Source organism: Elephas maximus, chromosome 3 (genome assembly GCF_024166365.1).
Source record: "Elephas maximus indicus isolate mEleMax1 chromosome 3, mEleMax1 primary haplotype, whole genome shotgun sequence".
Lineage (NCBI taxonomy): Eukaryota > Metazoa > Chordata > Mammalia > Proboscidea > Elephantidae > Elephas > Elephas maximus.
This window is the reverse complement of record NC_064821.1, coordinates 7682551-7707610: the sequence shown is the minus strand read 5'-3', so window position 1 is coordinate 7707610 and position 25060 is coordinate 7682551. Positions and strand designations below refer to the sequence as shown.

Genomic DNA, 25060 nt, shown 5'->3' with positions numbered 1-25060 from the left:
CTGCTGAACAGGTTTCAGCAGAGCTTCCAGACCGAGAGGGACTAGGAAGAAAGGCCTGGCGATCTCCCAAAAATCAGCCAGTGAAAACTGTGTGCATGACAACGGTTCGATTCACAACCGACCACGGGGATGGCGCAGGACCAGGCAGCATTTTGTTCTGTTGTGCATAGGGTCACCGTGAGTCAGGGGCAGCTCAATGGCAGCCAACAACAGCAACAGATTACGCTTGCTTTCATAATTTGGGGCGTGGGTTTGGTTTTTTTGTTTTTGTTTTCAGCAAGATTAGGCTCTGACCAAACCCCCTGGCCTCACTCTGCCAGGACGCTCTGATGGACTATACACAGATCCTCCATGTTGGCCTTTCCCACTTAAATTCCCGGTGGGATGAAGCATTGCTGCCGGATTCTCCTGGCTGGTGACAGCACTTGGCTGAGCCCCACAAAGAACCTCCCCCTGCGCTATTTCAAATGGTTCCTTGGCCACTCAGATGGGCAGGACTCTGACGTGGGCATGGGCTATGCCAGTTGAGCACGGGGACAGTGACGCAGTCATCGTTAGACTCACCGAGGCCCTTCCTTCCTCCCCTCTGTTCTCCCTCCCTCCATTTCTTTTTCTCTCTCTCTCCTTTCTTTCCCTCTTTCCTTTTTTCCTCCGTTCCCACCCCCGTCCTCCCTCCAGGGTGGATGCTGTGTTGTGCCATCCCCCTTTAGGCCCCAGGAAGCTGCCCAATCCAGAGGCTGTGTTCTTCGGAGGCCTCGTGGTGCTCTCATCACTAACATTACTATCCCCATGTCCCCTGGGTTTCCTGTCCCCTAGTTGGGCACCATGGTCAGCTGGCCTGCCTCCTGTTGGTGGCCCTTCTCCCTGGGCAGTGTGTGGGTAACCAGCCATGACCCGAGTCTGGTTTTCCTCTAGATCGTCTCGACCCAAGAGAAGGAGCTGGTGCAGCCCTTCAGCTCGCTCTTCCCGAAGGTGGAGTACATCGCCAGGGCCGGCTGGACCCGGGATGGCAAGTAGTGAGTGTCTGCGCTCAGCGTGGCCTGGCCAGTGCACCTGGGGACCAGGGACGTGGCGCCAGTCTGCTGGCTCATACCAGGGGCTTCAGTGTCCATCCTCTGCCTCCCCTTGCTTCCAGAAGTCACTTCTAAGCCTCAGCCAGTCAGGGCACAACACTTTGGGTTTCCAAGTCCTGGTCGTGGTGCCACTGGAGATATTTTGACCTTGTTTCCCAAACTGGGGTGCAAGCCCGGCACCCAGAAACACATACTCACAAGACGAAGGTGTTCCCACTCATTTACCCCGAAACGGACTACTATCTGGGGTAGTTATAACTTCGAGCGCAGACGTGTTTCTGATTCTCTCCATTCATTCCAGGCACACGGTAGGTTTAGGTGTCTCTGGCCTTTTCAAGGTGGGCCTGGCCATGGGACATATCGTGGCAAATGACACTTCCACCAGGAATTTAAGAATTGGTGCAGATTTTTCTGTTACCCCTTCTCTCTGAGTCACTGAGTCGGCACCCTGGAGCAGAGCTTTGGGCTGGCCTGCAGTGAACACGTAACTCAAGCGAGAAACACGCCTTCGTCATTTACAGCCACTGGTACACGAAAAATTAAAAATATGAAAGTGTGTTTTTCCCACCCCTTCTCCTTCTGTCAAGGAGGAATATCTCTTTCACGGCAGGGGCTCAAACTACAACCCGGGGGCCAAATCTGTCCCTCTGTCTAGTTTTGTATGGCCTGTGAACTAAGAGCGGTTTTTACATTTTACATGATGGAGGGAAGCGAACGAAGAATAGTATTTTGCCACACGTGAAAATTAGATGAAATTCACTCGTCAGTGTCCACGAATAGAGTTTTGTTGACCACAGCCCCGCCCGTGTGTTTACGTCTCGTCTGTGGCAGCTTTCCTGCGACCACGGCCGAGCTGAGTAGTCACAACAGAGACTGTATGGTCTGAGAAGCTGAACATACGTACGGGCGGGCCTTTTACAGAGCAGTTTGCTGAGTGCCGCCCGAACGCTTGCTGTGTAGCAGAGGCGGGTTTCAGGCCCAGTGCTTTGGCACGTAGCAGGCTTTCATCAGAATTTCATCTCCCTGCTGTGTTACTGGAGTCCCTGGGTGGTGCAGATGGTTCAGCGCTGGGCTGCTAACCAAGATGTTGGCAGTTTGAAACCACCCAGCGGTGCCTTGGAAGAAAGGCCTGGCAATCTGTTTCCGAAAGGTCATAGCCATGAAAACCCTATGGACCAGCTCTGTTCGGCACACGTGGGGTCGCCATGAGTCAGAATCGACTCGATAGCAACTGTTTGTGTTACTATCTTACCTGATTTCAGTTGGTCCGTCTTTATGTTGAGATGCTGGTCTTCCATTCGTGGAAGTGATACGTCTTCTTTCAAAATAAACCTAAATTTGTTTTAAACGTAAGTTAAAATAAACCTAAGTTTAAAAACTCAGGTCATTCTTCTTCGGTCTTCCCAGCTTTTCAGTTAGCAGCCGAATGTACTAACCACTCAGGGACTCCACCCATTTATAGCAGAATACGAAATCAATGATAATATCAGCAGACTGAAGATTTGGCAGAAATCGTGACGTTTTTGAAACGCTGCTCTAAGACTTCATAGCACGCGACATTGTTTTCAGAACACTGGGATTATAGAGTTATGTGAACCATTCTGTCTTCCTCTGACGGAGAAGACCAGTGAGGGAACCTCCGCTGTACCTGGTACTTGGTCAGGTGTGGGCGAGTCAAGAAGCCCTGGTGGCACAGTGGTTAAGGGTTGGTTGCTAACCAAAAGATTGGTGGTTTGAACCCACCAGCAGCTCCACAGGAAAAGAGACCTGGCAATCTGCTCCCATAAAGGTTACAGCCTAGAAAACCCTATGGGGCAGTTCTGCTCTGTCACACAGGGTCGCTGTGAGTCAGAATCCACTCAGCAGAACCAATAACAGGAGTCAGGAGAGGAAGCTTCTACCCCTTGCCCCCAGCACTGAAGCCTCCACTTCCCTCTGACGCCCCCCTAGTGCCTGGGCCATGTTCCTGGATCGGCCCCAGCAGCGGCTCCAGCTCGTCCTCCTGCCCCCAGCCCTGTTCATCCCGGCCACCGAGAGCGAGGAGCAGCGGGTGGCGTTGGCCAGGGCCGTCCCCCAGCACACCCAGCCCTATGTGGTGTACGAGGAGGTCACCGACGTATGGATCAATGTAAGGGCGGGGCTGGGGGGTCTGTGCCAGGCCCGGGCTCCCTGGGGTCACGTCAGAGCACCAGCGACAACAAGGCTGAGTGGGACCCTGGGTGGGGAAGGGAGCTGTGGACCAGGGAGGGAGAGGGTCCCCAGGGGCCAGGTTGGGCTTCTACCTTGCCCGACGCCCGTTTCCTGACCTGCCTTCCCTCTTCTCTTGGGACAGGTTCACGACATCTTCTACCCCTTCCCCCAGTCCTCAGGAGAAGAGTTCTCCTTTATCCGCGCCAACGAGTGCAAGACGGGTTTCTGCCACTTGTACAAAGTCACCGTGCTGCTGAGGCACAGCGGCTATGACTGGACTGACCCCCTCTGCCCTGGGGAAGGTGAGCGGGGCCCGCTGTCTGGTGCCACCTTGCTGAGGCGAGTGTGTACTGTTCTATGCCGCCTGCTGCCACCCTGCCAAGGCATTCGGTGCCGTCCATTGCTACCTTGCTGAGGTGCACATGTGTTTCATGCCATTTGATGCCATCTGATGCCACATCGCTGAGGTGGGCACGTGGCATTCAGCGCACAGCACATTCCCGGATGTTGCCCACACCTGCTGAGCATGCCCCTTGAGGCTAAGAGTCAGACTTTCCCACAGATCCTTCACAAGCTGGCGGGCATTACAAACAGCTTGGTGGTGGTGCCGATGCTGGCTCATGGCAACCCCATGTGACAGAGTAGAACTGACCCATAGGGTTTTTTACGCTGTAATTTTTATGGGAACAGATCACCAAATCTTTTTCCCATGGAGCCACTGTTTGGGTTCAAGCCACCAACTTTTCAGTTAGCAGTTGAGCACTTAACCACTGAAGCCACCAGGCCTCCTTAATAGCTGGTTATTCTTGGATTACTCAACAGTACTTACTGAGGCCTTCCTTTGACTCAGGCCCTTTTCACCACCAGGGGGCAGCATACTCAGGCCCGTGGGCTAAATCTGGCCTGCTGCTTGTTTTTGTAAATAAAGTTTTATTGGTACATGGTCATGGTCACTCATTCACGTATTGTTCGTGGCTGCTCTTGCACTAGCAGCCGCAGAGTTGAATAGTCTTGACATAGACCACCTGGCCCACAAAGCCATAAATGTTTACTCTGTGGCCCTTTATAGAAAAAGTTGCTGACTTCTGGGTTAGGTGCTGGGGATATAAACATAAAAAAAGAAAAGGAAAAATCCTTGCTTTTGTGGAACATTCAAGTGGAGGAGACCACCAGGATGTCAAAAGCAATTGAGTCTCAAATATGGAGCCCTGGTGGAGTAGTGGTTAAGAGCTTGGCTGCTAACCACAAGGTCGTCAGTTCAAATCCACCGGCTGTTCCTTGGAAACCTATGGGGCAGTACTACTCTGTCCTATGGAATAGCTCTGAGTTATCAATTCGACAGCAGTGGGTTTGGTGTTTTTGGTATCTAAAGTACAGGGTTGCTGTGAGTCAGAATTGACTCAATGGCAGTGGGTTTTTTTTTTTTATCACAAGTGTGATGCATATGGCAAGGGGAAAATACACCAGGGCTGGGGCTAGGGAGTGTGTGAGGGGGCAGAGACTGGAATGAAGTGAGGGAGGGGACCACCTGGGTGTCTGGGGACAGAGTGCTCCAGGTGGAGGGCATAGCCCTGTGCAGAGGCACTGAGGCGGGGCCATGCCTGTTGAGACGGTGGAACAGTGAGGTGGCCTATGTGGCTAGAGCAGAGTAAGGGAGACCAAGAGAGGAGGAGGAGAGGGCAGAAAGGGGACGGAACGTAATGTATGGGGCCTTGTGGGCCACGGGGAGGACTGGGCATTTACCCCGAGCGAAACTGGCAGCCATCATTGATCTGTTGAAATTTAAACCAATTCCTCTTGTTGCTATGTGGTGACTGAGGGGCGTGGTGGTAGGTGAGCCACTCCAGGCAGATTCGGTTGGATTCCGGATGTGCTTTGTCACCAAGCTGGCCCGGTTGATTGGCCAGTGGATTGAATGTGAGATCTGAGAGAGGGAAGGAGACCAGATCCTTGAGGGCTTTTGGGGATACGGTCTGAGCAGGAGGTAGGTTAGGAGAGAAGACTCCAGAGCGGGGTTGGGGCCCCTGAGTGTTGCATGCCTGACACTGGAGGTGTTGTGTGAGCAGGTTTGTGTGCCCGAGCTCGGGGCGCAGAGTAGCTCCATGGTGGAATGTGGCGTCCTCGATACATAGAGGGTGTCTCAGCCTGGGCACAAGACAGGCACCAGAGGGATACATCTGGGTGGAGGAGAGGCGTGGTCTGAGCCAAGCCAGGCACACTGAGGTTCAGGCAGGGCTTTGCCCCGGCACTGCTGACACGGGCTGCCCTGTGCACTGTAGGGTGCTGAGCAGCATCCCCGGCCTCCACCCACTCGATGCCAGTAGCATCCCCCAAGTCATGACAACCACAAATGTCCCCAGACATTGCCCAGTATCCCCTGGAGGGCAGTATCACCCCGGGTGAGAACCCCTGGGTTAGGGAATTCCACTGACCGCCCCCACCAGGAGACTCTGCGTCCCATAATCATCTGACCTAGTGATGTCCTAGGATGCTGCCCACATTTAAATCCACACACTGAGCTGGGGGGAGAGTGGAGGGAATTCAGAGGAGCTGGGAGGTCACCCTGGTTTACACTGTCTATCCCGCCAGGAAGCCCTGGTGACGCAGTGGTTAAGAGCTACGGCCGCTAACCAAAAGGTTAGCAGTTCAGATCCACCAGGCGCTTCTTTGGGAACCGTATGGGGCAGTTCTACTCTGTACTATAGGGTCGCTAGGAGTCGGAATCGACTCGACAGCAAGGGGTTTGCTTATTTGTTTTTATCCCATCAGGAATGTATTCTGCTGTATGGCATGAGCAGTGATCTAATTCAGTGTTTTTCTAAATAACTGACACAGGCTCTCTGCCCCTCAGCACTGCTGCCTTGGGGGCTGGCTCCTCCTCTGGGGCGGGGCCGTCTTGGGCACTACGATGTTGAGCAGCATCCCTGGTCTCTACCCACTCAAAGATGGTAGCAACTGCCCCCCAGCATTGTCACAACCAAAAATGTCTCCAGACACTGTTAGGTGTCCCTGGGGGCAGAATCGCCGTTGAGAGCCCGTGGCCTTCCGGCCCTAGCAGCTGGGCTCATGTGCCGTGATGGCATCTGTGTCTCAGCACACCCTCCTGTTCTCATGGCACATACTTGCTGGTGCTCAGATAGCTGAGATGGCAAGACTGAGTCCCTTTGGGCCAGGAGGGGGCCTTGCAGGACAGGTCGGAGGTCCCGTCCCAGTGGGAGGGGGCAGGACAGTGTCTGGGGTGGCATCGGGTGGAGCCCGAGGATGGGGCGAAGATGTGAGGGGCAGGGCAGGTGCCAGCCATGGCAGAGGGAAGGGCTGTGGTGTGGAAGTGGGGCTGTCGTAGCAGAGAGTTGTGGGTGAGGCGTAGGAAGGTGTGCCTTGCAGGACCCGCAGGGCCGTGATGCCAGCCTGCAAACAGGGGCTCCACCTGGCGGACTGCCGGAAATGCTGGGAGCAGACATGGAGGGGTGGGAGCTGAGTTGGAGTGAGGCAGGGGGACCTCTGGGGGGGGGCCAGAGAAGGAAGTGGGGGAGGGCCTGGACGTGGACATGGAGGCTGGTGGCCGGAGAGGCAGCTGAAGAGCGTCTGACGCACTCTTCAGACGGCTCAACAGAGGTGCTTTGAGCCGTCAGAAAGGTTTGAACAAGAAAACGAGCTCCTGGCTGGCCTCCGTGTTGAGACGTTGTTGACCCATGAGGGACACTGGGCAGGGCATCGCCTGTTGGCCGGGACACCAGCACCTCTGCCCCCAGGCCTGGTCTCGGTGCAGCACGTCCCCACGTCTCTACGCTGGGGAAGCGTATTTCTGCTCACCCGCTGGGTTTGTGCACAGGAAATTTCCCCTCTCGAGTTAAATGTTTTGATAGTTTGCCTTAGACCCACAAGGGTAGGAAAGACAATTTAGCCATCCTGCATGCGCTGTCCCGAGAAGCTTCTGGTACGCAGCAACAGACTTCTGTGTTGTTAAATAAACTGTGAGGTCTGATAAAAAATAATGCCGTGAAAACACACCGGGGCCTTTGCCCGACAGAGGTGCTGGACTCAAGGTCTGTCTGGCCCTTGAGACTCCTGGCGGGCTTGAGGCCCGACACCAGGCACAGAGGGGCAGGTCCCTCTGCTGCATTTGGCGCATGGGCATATTGCGCGTGGCCTGTACAGAGTTCTACAGTGGGGACATTTTGATAAAGTCCCAGATTCTGGGTTTTTCTCAGGGAGCACTAGGCCTGCTGTTTGTGTGGCAGGAACCAACTCTGCAGCTCTGGAGCCAGCCTGTGGTGGTCCAGTGGGGTGCCGTCCCCACCTGGCTCACGTCTCAGGCCAGCCCGCCCGCCCGCCCTTGCATGACCGGCCTGGCCCATGCCAGTGTCTGAGCCTGCCCCAGGGTTGAGTGAATTCTGTGGTCTATGTGCTAGAAGGGAATCTGGCCTCGGTGCCTGTGGGCCCCTGTCACAGAGTCCCGAGCCCCCCTTCAGCTCTGTTTCTTTCCTTCCTTCCAGATGAATTTAAATGCCCCATCAAGGAGGAGATTGCTCTGACCAGCGGCGAGTGGGAGGTCTTGGCCAGGCACGGCTCCAAGGTAGACTCTCCACGCCCCTCCCGCCACCCCTGCGTGCACATACACACACACTCACCCACATGTACTTACTTGCAGGTGCACGCTTACACACGTGCTCACGTGCACACACACTTAGATGTGTGTGCGTAGTTGCATACTCACATGTAGGCATACACTCAGGTGCACACATGTGCTCACACCCACACACACACCCCTCCTTCCCCCTCCCGAGCCTGTGTGCCCAAAGCTCCCCTCCCCTCCCTTGCTCTGGCCTCGCCCCCTGCTGCCCCCCAACCTTCGCTCCTGCCTGCTTGCCCTCCACCCGGGAGCACTCGGGGCACAGGCAGCAGGGCTTTCCAGCAGACGCTGTTCTGAGCCCCTTGGGTGGATCCTGTTCTTACCCAAGGAGGTGGGCCCCACCTGATTCTGAGTGCCACTTGGGGGCCCAGTTAACCTCCTCCTACCTCATAAAACCCCTCCCCCGGAGAGCAGCTTGTCTGCATGTTCTTGCTTATCTAGGACTGTCACACGGCTTCTGGCCACGCCTGCCCCACTCCCGCCCTCCAGAGGTTCTTGAACCAAACGTGCATCTGCAGAGAAGCCAGCTGTACCTCAACTCCCAACCCGTTAAAAAAACCCATTGCCGTTGAGTTGATTCCAACTCACAGTGACCGTAAAGGACAGAGTAGAACTGCCCCCATAGGGTTTCCAAGGAGCAGCTGATGGATTCGAACTGCTGACCTTTTTGGTTAGTAGCTGAGTTCTTAACTACTTATTCCACCAGGGCTCTGAACAGACCCTCGTAAAAATGCACTGAGCCTTTCCGCGTTGAAACGGCCCAATCCACAATGATCACAGGGATGACCACCGAGGCAGCATTTTGTTCCCCCGTGCACGGGGGCCAACTCCGAGACAGCTAACCATAACCACAAAGTCAGAATCCCTGTTCCTCCTGCCCCCGATCCCAAGAACCCCGTTCCCTCAGTCACCCCTGCTGGCGACTGACCGCATTCTTCTCTCCTGTTACCCACAATGCTACAGGAAATCCGTACTATCACTGCTGTAGGGCTTTGTAGGTATTTCTGAAGATACATGGTTTTCTGTGGCCACAGAGAATTGGGCCCACGGTTATGTAACCAGTCCCTGTTCTTGGCCATTGACGTTGTTACCACTTTTCAGTCTGAAAAACGCATTGAGCATCTTTGTCCATAGATCTTGGCTGCCTCTCAGATGAATTCCTTAGGACAGATTCCCAGGAGCTTAATGACAGGGTCAGAGGATGCGTCCTTTTTACGGGTTCTGCCTCCATATTGCCAGGTTGGCCCCAGGAGAGTGATGGTAGCTGTAACAGGGTGTGAGTGTGTCTCTTAGCTTCTTCCCCAAATTGTCACCCACTTTAGGTGCTGTCCTAGTCAGCCCCCACGTGTGTCAGAGTAGAACTGCTCCATGGCGCTTTCCGTGGCTCATTTCTTGGATATAGATCGCCAGGCCTCTCTTCCCAGGTACCTCTGGGAGGACTCAAGCCTAACCTTTCGGTTAGCAGCTGAGCGTGTTCATCGTTTGTACTGCCCAGGGGCTCCCTTAGTCTCCTAGGGCCGCCATAACAAATACCACAAAGTGGAGGGCTTTATTTTAAAGGACAGAAACGTATCATCTCACAGTTCCCGAGGCTGGAAGTCCAGGTTCAGGGCGTCAGCAGGACCATCCTCTCTCTCCGTTGGCTCTAGCGGAAGGTCCTTCCTTGTCTCCTCCAGTTTTTGGTGGTTGTTGTTGGATGCCGTCGAGTCAGTTCCGACTCAGAGCAAGCCCATGGGGCAGAGTAGAGCTATCCTAGGCTGTCATCTTTACAGAAGCTGAGCACCAGGTCTTTTTCCCATGGAGCCGCTGAGTGGGTTCGAACCACTGACCTTCCCATTAGTGGCCGAGCACTTTAGCCCATTTTCTGGTAGCCGTGGACATTTCTTGGCGTTCCTCGACTTGACCACAGATCCTCACACACCCTCTTCCCCCATGTGTGACTCCATTTTGCTGTCTGTTCTCCCAGTTTTTAAGACTTCACTTAGAAGGGGTTAGGGTTAGGACCCACCCCTATTCTGGTATGACATAATTAACATAACTGATGAGATTTTTCAAAGACTCTATTTTCCCAAACAAGGTCACAGGCACAGGGGTGAAGACTTTACCCTATCTCTCTGGGGACACAAACCAACCCATGACAGGTGCACACGGGCGCGTGGCATTACCGTGCCCTCTGATCTCATTCGTTGACATGTGAAGCTGGGTATTTTCCTGCACCCATCTTTCCAGATGTGTGGGGTGGAGGGCATTGAGGCGCAGGCCCAGGGGGCAGTGGCCGCAGCAGCAGTTTGCCGAGTGCACACTTTGCTGGGTGGAAAGTTCTAGAAAGAATTCCAAAGAAGCCAGGCAGGGCTGGTGGCAGTGGCCACAGGGCCATGGGGAACACCCTTGGAATGAAGGGCCACCTCAGCCATGGTTCCCCTGCCAGCTGCAAACAATAGACCCAGCTGAACCAGAACAAGAGAAGGTGACTGGTGGGGCAGCTGTGGGCACCTCTACCCCTGTGGTATCTCTGGTGCCACTAATGAATGCTGGCAACTTCATGTCATGGCCCGCCCAGGCCCATGTCTCCTGCTCAGCTGGCCCGCAGGCAGCCCTGGGCACTTTCAGATCCCCCTTCCTCAAGCCCTGCCCAACAGCACACCTGCCAGTGTGTGTGCGTTACCTGGAAGTTCTTGGTGCAAACGCCGGGCAGCTCACATGGGAGCTACAGCCTCGGTCAAAGTCCCCCTGGCCGGGGCTGTGTGCTGAGGAGGGATCTCCGCTGGGCTTGCCTGCCCTGGCCAGGTGGGAACCACACCTACCTCTCTAGTCTCCCAGCCCAATGCCCCCTTCCCTGACAGGGGGCCACCTTGCCCTGGTTCTTTCACACCTGTGGGGTCTCAAGTGACCCCCATGCTCAGCCTCCTCCACCGACCTCTCAGGCCCCAATCGCAGGGCAGGAGCCCTCCCGTCCACACATGAAGGCAGGCATGAGTCTTCAGCCCCCACCGAGCTCTGTGCCTCTTGGTTCCGTTGTGGGAGGTGGGTCAAGCATGCGCACCCTTCAGGGCAGCACTTACTCCATGGAGGTGGTCATCCAGGTGCACGCTGGAGACAGGCCCTCACCTGTGGCGGGCTCAGCCACGCTTTAGGCAGAGGGCTCCTGCTGTTCACTGCAGCACAGGGCTCTTTCGGGCCCTTTCCGGTGGTTCCACCTTAGACCACACTGGGGTTCAGTGGGAGCCCCCCAGGAAGTGGGCAGGGTAGGGCCCTGCCACTTCTTAACCCCGAGAATCTGGGCTAGGTCCAGGATGTCCTCCCTAGCCTCTGTCCTGTGCCCGTGCCTACACCCTGCCACTCCAGCTCCAGAGCCACCCACACCCCCGATTCAGCCCTGGGGGAGCCATTGTGGTGGGCTTCCAATTCCAATCCCGCCAGAGGACCTCCAGGTAGCCCAGCAGATCAGATATGCCCCCACCCAGGGGTCAGTCAGTACATCTGAGGGTTGGTTGTCCTCCGGCCAGCAGCCCTGGCTGCAGTGGAAGGGCAGGTGACCTGTCTGCAGGGCTCTGGACCAGCCCCTGGGGACGGAGAGAGGGGCTGGTCATGGAGAAGGGGCCAGTCCTCTCCTGGGCCACTGGGGCCAAGGTGCGTCCCCTCTGGGTGGTACAGGGCACAGCCCTAGCCTCTCTGGGCGTGTGTTCTAGAACGTCTTTCTGGGGGCTAAGATGGGCCACGTAACAGGAGCCCTGTCCCCACAGATCTGGGTCAACGAGGAGACAAAGCTGGTGTACTTCCAGGCTACCAAGGACACACCGCTGGAGCACCACCTCTATGTGGTCAGCTACGCGGCAGCCGGCGAGATTGTGCGCCTCACCACGCCCGGCTTCTCCCACAGCTGCTACATGAGCCAGGTGGGCCTTGCACTTGCTGTCCCCTTACCTGCCTTCCCCACACCTGTCCTCCCTGTACCTGCTGTTCCCACACCTGCTGTCCCCACACCTGTTGTCCCTGCACCTGTCCCCACACCTGCCATCCCTGCACCTGCCATCCTGCACCTGCTATCCCCACACCTGCCGTCCCTGCATCTACTGTCCCTGCACCTCTCCCTGCACCTGCTGTCCCCACACCTGTCGTCCCCGCACCTGTCGTCCCCGCACCTGTCGTCCCCGCACCTGTCGTCCCCGCACCTGTCGTCCCCGCACCTGTCGTCCCCGCACCTGCCGTCCCTGCATCTGCCGTCCCCACACCTCTCCCTGCACCTGTAGTCCCCACACCCATCTCACACCTTCTGTCCCCGCACCTGCCATCCCCACACCTATCGCCCCCACACCTGCCGTCCCTGCATCTACTGTCCCTGCACCTCTCCCTGCACCTGCTGTCCCCACACCTGTCGTCCCTGCACCTGTCGTCCCCGCACCTGTCGTCCCCGCACCTGTCGTCCCTGCACCTGTCGTCCCCGCACCTGCCGTCCCTGCATCTGCCGTCCCCACACCTCTCTCTGCACCTGTAGTCCCCACACCCATCTCACACCTTCTGTCCCCGCACCTGCCATCCCCACACCTATCGCCCCCGCACCTGTCGTCCTGCACCTGCTGTCTCCACACCTGTCGTCCCTGCACCTGTCATCCCCGCACCTGTTGTCCCTGCACCTGTCATCCCCGCACCTGTTGTCCCTGCACCTGCCGTCCCTGCATCTGCCATCCCCGCATCTGCCGTCCCCGCACCTGTCGTCCCCTCACCTGCCATCCCTGCATCTGCCGTCCCCGCACCTGCCGTCCCAGCATCTGCCATCCCCGACCTGTCCCCTCACCTGCTGTCCTTGCACCTGTCATCCCCGCACCTGCCATCCCTGACCTGTCCCTGCACCTGCCATCTCCACACCTGCCATCTCCACACCTGCCCTCCCTGCACCTGCCGTCCCTGTCTTGTCCCCACACCTGTCCCTGCACCTGCCATCCCCACACCTGCCCTCCCCTCACCCGCTGCCTCCACACCTGCCGTCTCCACACCTGCCCTCCCCATACCTGCCCTCCCCGCACCTGCCATCTCCACCATCCCCGTACCTGCTGTCCCCACACCGGCCATCCCTGTGTCCACTCCAGCATCTGCCCTTATGTTCATGCATCCACCTCAGCATCCATCCTTACGTCCATGCATCTGTCCCTGCATCCATCCGTGTGTCTGTCCTCGCGTCCATGTGTCCATCACTGCGTCTGTCCCTGCATCCGTCCTTATGTTTGTGCATCCACCCCACGTCTGTCCCTGCGTCCATCCTGGCGTGTGGTGCGTGGCCCCCAGGGGCTGCTATGGTCACCCATCCTCATGACAGTGAGAGGTGGCTGCATCCCCACCACACAGGTCGGGAGGGGTGACAAGCCGCAGGTGGCCAACCCCGCAGTAGGTGACGAAGCCACTGGGAGGCTGTCGAGCAACTGCCTGGTGCTGCTGCTCTGGGCACAGCCCTCGCCCCTCCAGAGCACCCGGCAGCATCCGTGCTCAGGACCACACCCCGCCCAGGCCTCAGCGAGCAGGCAACCGGGCCTCAGACTCTGGGGCCTGACCCCGAGTCACCACTTACAGCTGGGGACAGAGTTCTCTCGGCCTCAGTTTCCTTATGCTGGCAGTGACTCCCACCTTGTGTGGGTGGTGCTCTGAGATTCAAAAGCCCCAGCACAGAGTAAACATCTTATACGTGCTTGATGGTTGTGGGCTGGTGACGGGCACGGGAGGAGGGAGGGGCCTGCCTGCAGCTTCCCTGGAGCTAACGCCCCCTCCCCCCTGCAGAACTTTGACATGTTCATAAGCCACTACAGCAGCGTGGGTACACCGCCCTGCGTGCACGTCTACAAGCTGGGCGGCCCCGACGACGACCCCCTGCACAAGCAGCCCCGCTTCTGGGCCAGCATGATGGAGGCGGCCAGTGAGTAGTCCCGCCTGCCCGAGAGTGGCGGCCTCTGCCAGCCGCACAACCCCCTCCCCTCAAGGCTCTTCCCTGCCCTCAACCAGGCAGCGCCACCATGCTCTATTTTCTGAGCCTAGATGTTAAAGAGAAGCCCCCGGGAGGCGCAAATGGTAAACACACTCAGCTCCTAACCAAAAGGTCAGAGGTACCTTGGAAGAAAGGCCTGGCAGTCTCCTGAAAAATCAGCCATTGAAAACCCCATGGAGCCCAGTTCTACTCCTAACACACAAAGGGTCACCACAAAGTCTGGAGTTGGCTCAACGGCAGCTGGTTCAGTGGTCATCAGAGGGATCTTATGTAATTCAGGGCTTGGTGGGCAGGAGGTGGCAGCAAGCCCTGTCTGCTCAGCTTCCCCCAGCACCTGGCCACTCCCGGGAGCCCCAGGAACTTGTCCTAGAGCGGAACCACCGGCCCCAGCCCCCTTACAGGCCTGCGGACGGTCTCCGTCTTCATTCTCTAGTGGTGCTATAACAAATACCACAAGGGGGAGCTTTACCAAACAGAAGTTTATTCTCTCACAGCTTAGGAGGCTAGAGGTCCAAAGTTAGGCTGCCCTCTCCAGGGGAAGGCTGTCTCTCTCTGTTGGCCGTGGAGGAAGGTCCTTGTCTCTTCTGAGCTTCTGTTCCTGGGCAATCTTCGTATGGCTTGGCATCTCTCTCCCCCCATCTCTGCTTCTCACTGGCTTATTTAATCTCTTTTATATCTCAAAGGAGATTGACTCAAGACACACCCTACACTAACCCTGCTTCATTAACATAACAAAGACAACCCATTCCCAAATGGAATTATAGCCACAGGTATATAAAAAGACCAACCAAACTCATTGCCCCTTGAGTCAATTCCAACTCAGTGATCCTATAGGACAGAGTAGAATTTTTCCATAGGGTTTCCAAGAAGTGGCTGGTGGATTCAAACCGCCAACCTTTTGGTTAGCAGCCAAACGCTTAACTACTGCATCACCAGGTACATAGGGGTTAGGATTTATAACATTTTTAGGGGAAATAATTCAGTCCATTCAGCCTCTGATTAGTGAGATGCAGTGAAGGCTGGAGCTGGAGGGCAGTCAGGTCAGGAACCAGGGGCCCCGTCCAGCCATGTTTCCATGTTCTCTGTGGCAGCTTTCTGCAAGCGCAGAATCGAGTCATTGAAACATAGACCCTGTGGCCGGCAAAGCTGAAAATATTTATTCTTTGGCACTTTAGGGAAAATGTTCACTGGGCCCTGACCTAGATTCCTGTCTCCTTAGTTTCCTTTGGAGCCCTGGTGGCGCAGTGGTTAAAGTGTTCGGCTGCTAACCAAAAGGTCGGCGGTTTAAACCCACCAGCCCCTCCTCAGGAGAAAGACACAGCAGTCTGCTTCCGTAAAGATTACAGCCTTGGAAACCCTACGGGGCAGTTCTAGTCTGTCCTGTAGGGTCGCTACGAGTGGGAATTGACTCAAAGACAACAGGTTTGGTTTTTTTGGTTTAGTGTCCTTGAAATCGACTCTCTCTATTGAACGAAATAAACTTAGCTTAAAGCAAAACTTTGCCTCACTGTTGTGATCTGCAAACGAGTGTTACTCTGCAAAAACCAACCAGTTGTCATCAAGTTGACCCAACTCCTGGCAACCCCATGTGTGTCAGAGTAGAACTGTGCTCCATAGAGTTTTCAGTGGCTGGTTTTTGAAGTCGGTCTCCAGGTCTTTCTTCTACGGCACTTCTGGGTGGACTTGAGGTTCCAACCTTTGGGTTAAAACCCAGTGTGTTAACTGTTTGCAGCACCCAGGGGCTCCTGCAAAAGTAAAAGTAGCCGGAACCTCAACGAGAACAATGAAAACAAGCCCATAAAACGAGCTGTTCATTAAACCCCAGGAGGTGGTGTCACGTCTCTCGGAGACGGAGACCGACAAGTGCCGGGGAGCTGTTCTCTCTGGGGGTGGCTGGTGGGAGGGAAGGAAAGCCGAGAGGGGAATCGCTGTCTGACCTCCTTGAAGAGCATCTGGGGGAGGAGTCCCTAGGTGGCACAGAGGGTTAAGCACTTGTCTACTAGCCGAAAGGTTGACAGTTCAGACCCACCCAGAGGCACCTCAGAAGTAAGGCCTGGCGATCTGCTTCTGAAAGGTCACAGCCTTGACAACCCTGTGGAGAGTCCCACTCTGCACACAGGGGTCACCAGGAGTCAGAATCGACTCGTCGGCAGCTAACAACAGCTCTTCCTCACCACGCTGCTGTGCCTAAACGCCGACCATGGAAACTGCCCACAATTTCCCCACGTCCACCTGGATGTTACTTGTCCAGAGCCAGAGAGCCAGAAAGTGGCATAAAGGACTCTGCTCACCCTCAGAGTCCTTCCCGGCCCCAGGACCCTGTGTTTTAAACCACTGGGAAGGACAGGACTTAATACAGACAGGGTGGCTCCCCCCTACCCTGCAAGAGACCCCGGCGAGGCGGAGGTGTGTTGGCGTCGGCCAGACATGGGTCCTGCCGCAAGGCCTGCCTGGGCACCCCCTGGCCCATAGGGCGCCCACCACACTGTGTCTCCTGCAGGCTGCCCCCCGGATTACGTGCCCCCGGAGATCTTCCACTTCCACACGCGCTCCGCCGTGCGGCTCTATGGCATGGTCTACAAGCCACACGCTGTGCAGCCGGGCAAGAAACACCCCACCGTGCTCTTCGTGTATGGGGGCCCCCAGGTGGGTGCCGGCCCCACTCAGCCCTGGGGCCCCCGCCCTCTCCTCCCGGCCATGCCACCTTCACCTCCGCCAGCAGACCCTCCCTCATCCCTCTGGCCAGCCTCCTGCCTCGTGTGTTCATCTAGCCATGGACACATTGGGTTACTAGCTCACAGGACAGAGTGGCCGTGGGCCTTGGGCCTTGTTCTCTGAGAAGAGGGCAGGGAAGGCAGGCAAGTTAGCAGGGTTCTCACCTGGGGGTGATTCTGCCCCCAGGGAACACTGGGCAGTGTCTGTGGGGACGGGGTTGCTCCTGACATCAAGTGGGTGGAGGCCAGGGACACAGCTGCTCAGCACCCCACAGTGCACAGAACAGCCCTGCCCCACAGAAGGATCCAGCCCTGAATGTCAGTTGTGCCGGGGGGTCCCTCTTGTAAGGCAAGTTGCACAGAGAAGACCACTGCCCCCACCACCAGCCTCCCCGCGCCACCCACCACTGGTTTCTGCATTCGTTTAAGATAACTACACAGCAGAAGAGAAGGTGCGAGAGGCTTCAAGATGAGGGAGAGGTTCCTGGTGGCCTGGGCTCAGCCAGCCTGATTTGGGCCTTCCTGTCTCCATAGCACACCCCAAGCACAGGGCCCGGCACAGAGCAGGCCTCACTGTGGCCTTGTCACTCCTCCGGGCCCCAGAGCCCTTCTGGGGCCATCCACAGCTCTCATGATAAACACAGATACCGTTACAAGGCTTCGCGTCCCTCTGTGTGCAGAGGTTAACCGAAAGGTTGGAGGTTCATGTCCACCCAGAGGTACCTCAGAAGAAAGCCCTGGAAATCTGCTTCCAAAAAATCAGCCACTGGAAGCCCTGTGGAGCACAGTTCTACTCTGACACACATGGGGCCTCCAGGAGTCGGAGCTGACTCGGCAACAACGCGTTTTTTTACTAGACTGACAAGGGCCCCTGCTGGCCCCGGCCCCCTGCCCTGCCGGTCCCGTGTCTTACAGACCGAGCTCCAGTCACTGAGGTTCTCTCTGCTCACCCCGAGCACCACGTCCTTGCTGGCTGAAGAGCAGACATTGAGTTGCATTCAGCGCCGCCCCTTCTCCTGCCCGGCCTTCTCCCCACAGGTGCAGCTCGTGAACAACTCCTTCAAAGGAGTCAAGTATCTGCGGCTCAACACGCTGGCGTCCCTGGGCTACGCCGTGGTGGTCATCGACGGCAGGGGCTCCTGTCAGCGGGGACTCCGCTTCGAAGGGGCCCTGAAAAATCAAATGGTAAAACTTCTCTTCCACATCGCTGTGGATCCTGCTGTGCTCTGACGGGAACCCAGGTCCCGTGGGCTTGGGGTTTGGAGGTGGGTCTGGGCAGTCCCGGCAGGTGCCCTGGGCAGAAGCAGGAGGGCTTCTGGAAACCAAAGGGGGCATCTCACTTTGCTGCTTAGCTCTGATCAGCACCCTGTGGGGAGACAGACACACGGCACCATGGTCCCTGAGCACATGGCACAGGAGAGACTGTGACCCAGACACAGCCACGTTAGTCCAGGCCAGGTCAACAGGGAGTCCTGGGAGGTGGAGATGCCCAAGGCTGGGGCGGACAGGGACGAGTGCCCAGAGAAGTGGTGTTAACAATGAAGATGATAATGGCGGTGGTGGTGGTGAGGATGGAGTGGAGGGTGTTGGTGACAGTGATGGCAATGATGGTGGAGGTGGCGGTGGCTGTGGTGATCGTGGTCGTGGTGAGGCCAGCTGTTTATGGAGCCTTAGCATGTGCCAGGCCTTTGAGTGCAGGACACTCACCATCTCATCTCATCCTCACACCCTCTGTGACATGGGTCCTACTCATGTTAACATCCCCATTTTACAGATGAGGAAACTAAGGCCCAGAGAGGGGGCTTCACTTTTTCAGTTCCTCAGCCTGGAGGTGGCAGGCAAGGCTGGTACTATCTGATGACCACCCACACCTCCCCCAGAGAGCGAGCAGAGTTTGACAGAGGGGACGGCTCCACACTGGGGAGGGCAGCGGTGGGGCTGCGGGAGCATTCCCGGGAGGAGGTGACTGAGGTGGCCTTGTCCCCAGGGCCAGGTGGAGATCGAGGACCAGGTGGAGGGCTTGCAGTTTGTGGCCGAGAAGTATGGCTTCATCGACCTCAGCCGTGTCGCCATCCACGGCTGGTCCTATGGGGGCTTCCTGTCGCTGATGGGTCTGGTCCACAAGCCCCAGGTGTTCAAGGTGGGTCCCGCCAGGGCCGGCCTTGGCCACGCCCCTCTGCGCCCCGAGCCCCTCGGAGCCCGCCCCTGCCCCGGGGAGGTGCCTGGTCTGGGCCTCGCCACGTGGCTGTTTCTCCCCGCAGCGGCCCGGCAGGGACGAGCCCCCCTCCTCATTGCCCGCCGCTGCTGACCCCAGGACGGCGTCCGGCTATACCCAACCCCACCGGCAGCTCTCTGTGGCAGGCTGAGCCCGGGACCGGCCTCGGAGGGGCAGAGGTGGGGCGCGGTGTGCAGAGGCGGCGGGGAGGGGCCCCGGCCGGCCGGCACTGTCCAAGGGCCTGGGGCGGCGGCGGCGATGAGGAGGCGGCGGCAGAGGGCGGGGCGCGGTCCCTCGGCCCGGGAGGGCTGCACGGCGGGCACCCACGCCGGTCCGCTCCCCAGCCCTGAGAGGCCCCTGAGCAGCCCCCCTACAATGCCCCATGCACGGGGGGATGCATCGGGCCCTCCTCCAACCCGGGTGCATGCGCGCTCCCCCGGTCTCTAGGCGGGGTTGGCTGTGGGGCACAGGCTCCCGGCCTGACGCGCGTCTCTGTCTCCACCCGCCTGCCGCATCCCTCAGGTGGCCATTGCGGGCGCCCCAGTCACTGTCTGGATGGCCTACGACACGGGGTACACGGAACGCTACATGGACGTCCCAGAGAACAACCAGCACGGCTACGAGGCGGGCTCCGTGGCCCTGCACGTGGAGAAGCTGCCCAACGAGTAAGGCCTTGTCCCCCCAGGCTGCCCACCTGCCCTCCTCACAGCACCCAGGGGTGCCCTAGGACAGAGGAACTAGGGTCGCACCATGGTTCCCCTGCAGGCTCCCCTCGCTCCACAAAGCGCTCTCCTGTAAGTGTCATCCACGGGCACGGCCCAGCTGTCAGGCCCTACCACTGTCCTGCGTGTTGTGATGCCACGGGGCTTGGATCATAGACGTTCACCGTGGCCGAGTCGCCCAGGTTCACTGAGCAGCTCCAGCACCCCATCTGGTGCCCTCCACACTGGGCTCTCTCTGATGGGAAGGAATCAGGGTTGCCATGTGCTGTTGGGCCTCCATCTGGCTCATTTCTGCCCAGTACCCCATACCTTCAGTGCCATGGTTCTTGGTGGGGGGGTTTAGAAAACCGTCCCGGCCCCTCGCCCGGGAGCCCTGCTCTCTTTGGGCTCCCCAGGGATACTGAGGCACACCCAAGCTGGAAAACCACCATGTGATTCCTGCACTGTCCACACGTAGGCTGTTTAAACTTAAGTTTACGTTAATTACACTAAAATGATAAATCCTTAGAGACAGCAGGTAGATTCGTGGTTGCTGGGGCCGGGGCAGGGTGGATGTGGAGATTCTGCTTAATGGGTGTGGGATTTTACTTTGGAGTGATGGAATGTTCTGGAACTAGACAGCAGTGGTGGTTGTACAGCACCGTGAGTGTGCTAAATGCCTCTGAACTGCCCACCTTACAACGGCTCTTTTTGTGTTACATGAGTTTCATCTCGATACAGTATATTTCTTGTAAATTAACTGAAATTCAGACCCTCATTCACTCCTGCCACATTTCAAGTGCTCAACGGCCACGTGTGGCTGGTGGCTCCTGTGTTGGACAGCACAGGTCTAGAACATTCCCAACTTTGCTTTCTAGTGTACTCTCTATAACTCAGAGACCAGTCATTCCACACAGATGTCCACACACATACACATTCCTCTCCCCTCCCTGCCTGAAGAGCCCACATTCCTGCCTCAGGTGCTCAGTGCTAGGATCTTGTCCCCAGGCCTGGAGGATGCTGTGGGCTGTGGCCTGACCACCCCCTGATTCAGGGCAGGAGACGGTGGCAGGTGGTCCCTGCCTGGTGACTCCTGACCTCCAAGCCTCACCCCAGCCCTGTCTTCCAGCCGCGACCCAGTCTACCAGCCCCGACCCTCTCTTCCAACCCCGACCCTGTCTTCCAGCCCCAACCCTGTCTTCCAGGCCCAACCGTCTGCTCATCCTCCACGGCTTCCTGGATGAAAACGTGCACTTTTTCCATACCAACTTCCTCGTCTCCCAGCTGATCCGAGCAGGAAAACCTTACCAGCTCCAGGTGGGTGGCTCTTGAGCTCTTCCTGCCTGCCCCAGAAGGGAAGGGACCCACACAGGGTGGGCAGTGGACTCCATGGAGTTACCTCACAGCACATCAGCCGCCAGAAGCAGAGCCCCCCCGCCCAGGGCATCTGTGGCTGTCTCCCCTGCTCCCACCCCCACACCCCTATCTCCCCTGCATGCCTGACTGCTTCTCCTGGGCTCCCCTGGGTCCCGGTGCTTCCTCGTCTGTCCAGCACAGAGGCATTGAGCACTCTGGGCTGCACTGCCATCAGTGCTCAGAGCACCAAGGAAGGGGACAGACCTGGCCCTGCTCCCAGTCTAGATGCTACTGAAGTAGTCACGTCTTAAGCCGAGAAATTTGTTTTGAAGGAAAAACACACGGTGTTGAAATTGTTTGATGGGGGTCAGGGAGGAGTTTCCTCAGGGGTGACAGGCAGCAGCCACCCACAGAATGTGTTAGGGGTTTGCTTGCATGGGGGGGGATGGGGTGGTAGACACTCAGGCAGAGGAGGAGGGAGCAGGCTAGAGGCTGGGGTGGCAGGATGGGACCAGTCATGTTCCCTCTAAGCTCAAGACTCTGAGCTGACCATCCTCCCAGAGGCTGGCTCCTGGACAGCCAGGCCCAGACCCACCCCCTCTCTTATCTCTTGCCCCTTCCTGGTGTGGCCTGGGTGGCAAGTCAGTTAACCTCAGGCCTCGTTTCCCCGTCTATAGAATGGGTACCGTAACACCTGCCTCGTGGTGAGGCTGTGAGGGCCACATGGGCCTCTGGGAAGTGTTAGGCATGCAGGGTTGCCCCAGGGTCCCAGCCCCCTGCCTCCCTGCCCAAGGGGAAGTTGGAAGTGAGATAAGGAAGTCTGTGGACACAGGGCAGATGGAGCACAAGTTGGTGTCAGAAGTGGGATTTGAACCTCAGTCCTCTGTGTCAGACACCTGGAAACATCTGGACTGGGAGTCTGGAGATAGTATTTGCCAATCGCCAGCCCCAGACCCTCTTTGTTCACATGTCATGTCTTTCATGTATCAGGCCCCAGGCTGGGAGTACAGTGGGGACTCTGATGGGCCTGCTCCCGGCCCCGACAGCCCGGGAGGAGGAAGTAAGAGGGTGGCTAGGCCCCGGGGTGACATGAGGGGTGTGGGGAGGAAGGGCAGGTGGATAGGGGGAATAGTATGTACAAGAGTAGACAGCAGCAGGGTCCATCTCTGGGACTGGGGAAGAGGAGGCCATGAGGCTGGAGGAGCAGCAGGACCAGGGAGGATGGGTATTGATGTCAGGCTGGGGGTTCTTGCAAAGCTACGAACAGGGTTGGTGGAATCGGACTGTAATCCGCCCAGGGATGGATTAAAGAAGGCAAGGATAGAGGAGGGGACACCAATGGTCAGTTTGGTGCTCTGCTGGGTAATGGGCCAGGGCAACAGCAGTGGGCCTGGAGAGGAGGGATGCTTAAGAAACCCATCTCACTGGCAGGAAAAGAAGAGGAAGGGGCCACCTGGCCTTCCATCTACCAACCACAGTGAGAGACCAGGCTGGGTTCTTTGGGATTTTGGAGCAGGTTCCACACCTGTCTCTCAAGTCTTCAGGGGACAGTGAGATCTAATGGAGTGCCCGTTAGCACCTCAGGGAACCTTGCATCATGGCCAGAGGACAGACTTCGCCCCGTCCCCATCCACCCAGTGGGCAGCAGCCTGGACCGAGGGTACCCAGGTCTCGGGGAACTGGGTGGTTCCATGGGCATGACCCTTGACACTAACATGTTGCTGCTCCTCTCTGGGGATGACATCCCATCTAGCTGATAAGAGAACCCCAACACAAGGGGAATGACCTGGAAAACATGAGGCCTAGAGCTTGGCACATGCAGTTCAAATGTGACCTTTTGGTAAAAGAGAAATGGCTCTGGGATAGGGGCACATAATGTGAGGTCTGAAGCACGTCTTTCTCTGCAGAGATCAGTACATCACACCTTTTGAAAGGACAGCCGATTTCGGCAGATTGAAAAGGGTAGAGAGAGGCAGGAACAGCTTCTTAAGTCTTTCACATGTGCAGGTGCTCTACGTTTTATGAATATTATTTTACTGAACCCTCATGAAGACCCTATTTTTAATTGGGGAGGCTGCAGTCAGGGAGGTGGTCACTCGCCTAGAGTTGCAAGTTGGTGTCAGAGGTGGGATTCAGGTCTTGGACCCTCAACTCCAGAGTATGTGCTCCCCCCTACCCCAGGAGGAGGGTGCTTGTTTGTAGCCTGGAGGGGAGATGCCTTGAGTCAGAAGGGGGGAGGGGGACATGGCAAGAGCAGGGTCCCTCGGTGCCACCAGCGCTGCCTTCTGTCTCCATGCAGATCTACCCCAATGAGAGACACAGTATTCGCTGTCCCGAGTCTGGTGAGCACTACGAAATCACACTGCTGCACTTTCTACAAGAATACCTCTGAGCCCGGCCTTGGCTTGCCCCGCCGGCCCGGAGCCTCCACCTTCAGAGCACAAGTGGCTTTGCCGCCGCCACCATGGGAAGCCAGCAGAGGGACTGAGCAGCGCCCCCCCAGGCCCCAGCATGGGGTCTCCTCCCACCGCACTCGCTGGATAGCCTCGAGAGCCTCCCGCCTTTGTCGACAGAATGCCTTTGATTAGTTTTTAATGCCCCTGGGTTTTTTTGCCTGCTGCTTCTTCGCTGTCTGGGCAGAGAGATGGTGGCCGATGTCCACAAAGCACCTCCCCAAGCCATCTCCTCCTTTCCCCGTTTTCTGGGAAGGAGGAGACCACAACTCTGGGGAGCACTGGAGAGGTGGGCACTCAGGCAGCCACAGCCAGAAGAGATTGGGGAGGAGCTGTGGGCCACAGCCGCCTGCCACCGACGCCCCATGGCCTCCTGGCCCCCGAACTCGGTAGGCCACTGTCCCAACGCAGAAGCGTGTGATTGCCTTTGCTCCCCCCACCCCCACTTCATTTTTGCATTTTGTTCTGGGGGCATTTTTTCCAAATTATTTAAAAGACAAAAAGCAAGGGATGCCTAAATCAAGAGCCGGGGTCCGCCGCCGGGCAGTGGGCGAGCCCAGCCCCGATGAGCCCTGTGTCTTCCAAAGCCCAGAGCAGAGAGTCGTGCTGGGCAGGCCAGGAGCGTCCAGGGTCCTCCTGGGGCGATGAGTGTTCATGCCCTCCTGCCGCCCCGCCTCTCCCCAAGATCTCAGGCTGAACCCGCCGAGTGGCAGTTCTCTGCTGGTCAGTGGCTGTTGTTCCCCTTCCTGCCCAGCGGTCTGGCCACACGAGTCTGCCTGGCCCGTACACACTGGGGTTCCAGGGCCGGGAGTCGGAACCACCCCCACCTCAGGGTTATCCTTCCCCCTTTCTTTCCCTCCCTGCCAAAAGTTCTGCCAGGGGCGGGCCAAAAAAAGAGGAAAAAGAAAAAAAAAAAGCCCAGAAACAAACCACCTCTACATATTATGGAAAGAAAATATTTTTGTCGATTCTTATTCTTTTATAATTATGCGTGTAAGAAGTAGACTCATTAAAGGATTCCAGACGGAGACAATGCCACCTGCCTGTGGCTCCTTCCGGGCCCTGGGGCTGCTAACGGACCGTCGTAAGGTGCTGGTGCCGCTGAAACACACATGCCACCACCGGGGGCGGGGGAGGGGTTCAAAGAGCAGAAATTTATTTCCTCACACTGCTGGAGGCTAGGTGGTGGCCGCAGCCATTCCCTTCTCCTCAGACGATCCTCACGTGGTATCTGTCTGTCCCTGTGTGTGAGTGTCTGTCTGTAACAGCTACCATGACGTCAGCTCTGAATCACAGCCACCGCATGGGTGTCAGAGCAAAACTGCTCCGTGAGGTTTTCAGGTGCTGAGTTTTTGGAAGTAGATTGCCAGGCCTTTCTTCCAAGGCACCTCTGGGTGGACTGGAACCCCCAAGCTTTCAGTTAGCAGTGAGTGCATTAAGCATTCCTGCCACCCAGGGTCTCCCTGTGTCTATGCTGCTCTTTCTACAACCCAGAAGTGCTTAGGTTTGGGACCCACCCTACACTAGTCTGTCCACAACTGATTGCTGATTACATCACAGTAGATTGCACTGTGGAAAGTCATTACATTATATGTAAGATCATTAGATCACATCCACAGGTGTAGGGGTTAGGGTTCCAAGCCACATTTTGGGGGGACTCAGTTCAGTCCATAACGAGGGGGTTTTTGGGAGGAGACAGAGCCCAGGCACGACAGAAAGTTCTCACCATTTCCACCTGCTTCTAGGTTTGC

The 25060-nt window shown here is 57.1% G+C and overlaps 1 protein-coding gene across 4 annotated transcripts in view; it reads left to right on the top strand.

Annotated features, from left to right (window-relative positions):
• The window catches only part of DPP9 (dipeptidyl peptidase 9), a 53264-nt gene extending 28898 nt beyond the window's left edge, over window positions 1-24366 (top strand). The window contains exons 11-22 of one of the 4 annotated variants that reach the window (XR_007516428.1): window positions 916-1016; window positions 3024-3201; window positions 3406-3565; window positions 7760-7839; window positions 11640-11792; window positions 13666-13801; window positions 16371-16516; window positions 17623-17769; window positions 18572-18724; window positions 19322-19464; window positions 20687-20817; window positions 23156-23242. Coding sequence is in view for 3 of the 4 variants with exons in the window: in XM_049876469.1 (XP_049732426.1) it covers window positions 916-1016; window positions 3024-3201; window positions 3406-3565; window positions 7760-7839; window positions 11640-11792; window positions 13666-13801; window positions 16371-16516; window positions 17623-17769; window positions 18572-18724; window positions 19322-19464; window positions 20706-20817; window positions 23156-23248 (1602 nt within the window). In the remaining variant the exon portion in view is untranslated. Of the gene's footprint in view, window positions 1-915; window positions 1017-3023; window positions 3202-3405; window positions 3566-7759; window positions 7840-11639; window positions 11793-13665; window positions 13802-16370; window positions 16517-17622; window positions 17770-18571; window positions 18725-18845; window positions 18979-19321; window positions 19465-20686; window positions 20818-23155 lie in introns of those variants that run through there. The other 3 variants (XM_049876469.1, XM_049876467.1, XM_049876468.1) reach the window with 3 other exon arrangements.
• The last annotated feature ends 694 nt before the right edge of the window (window positions 24367-25060 follow it).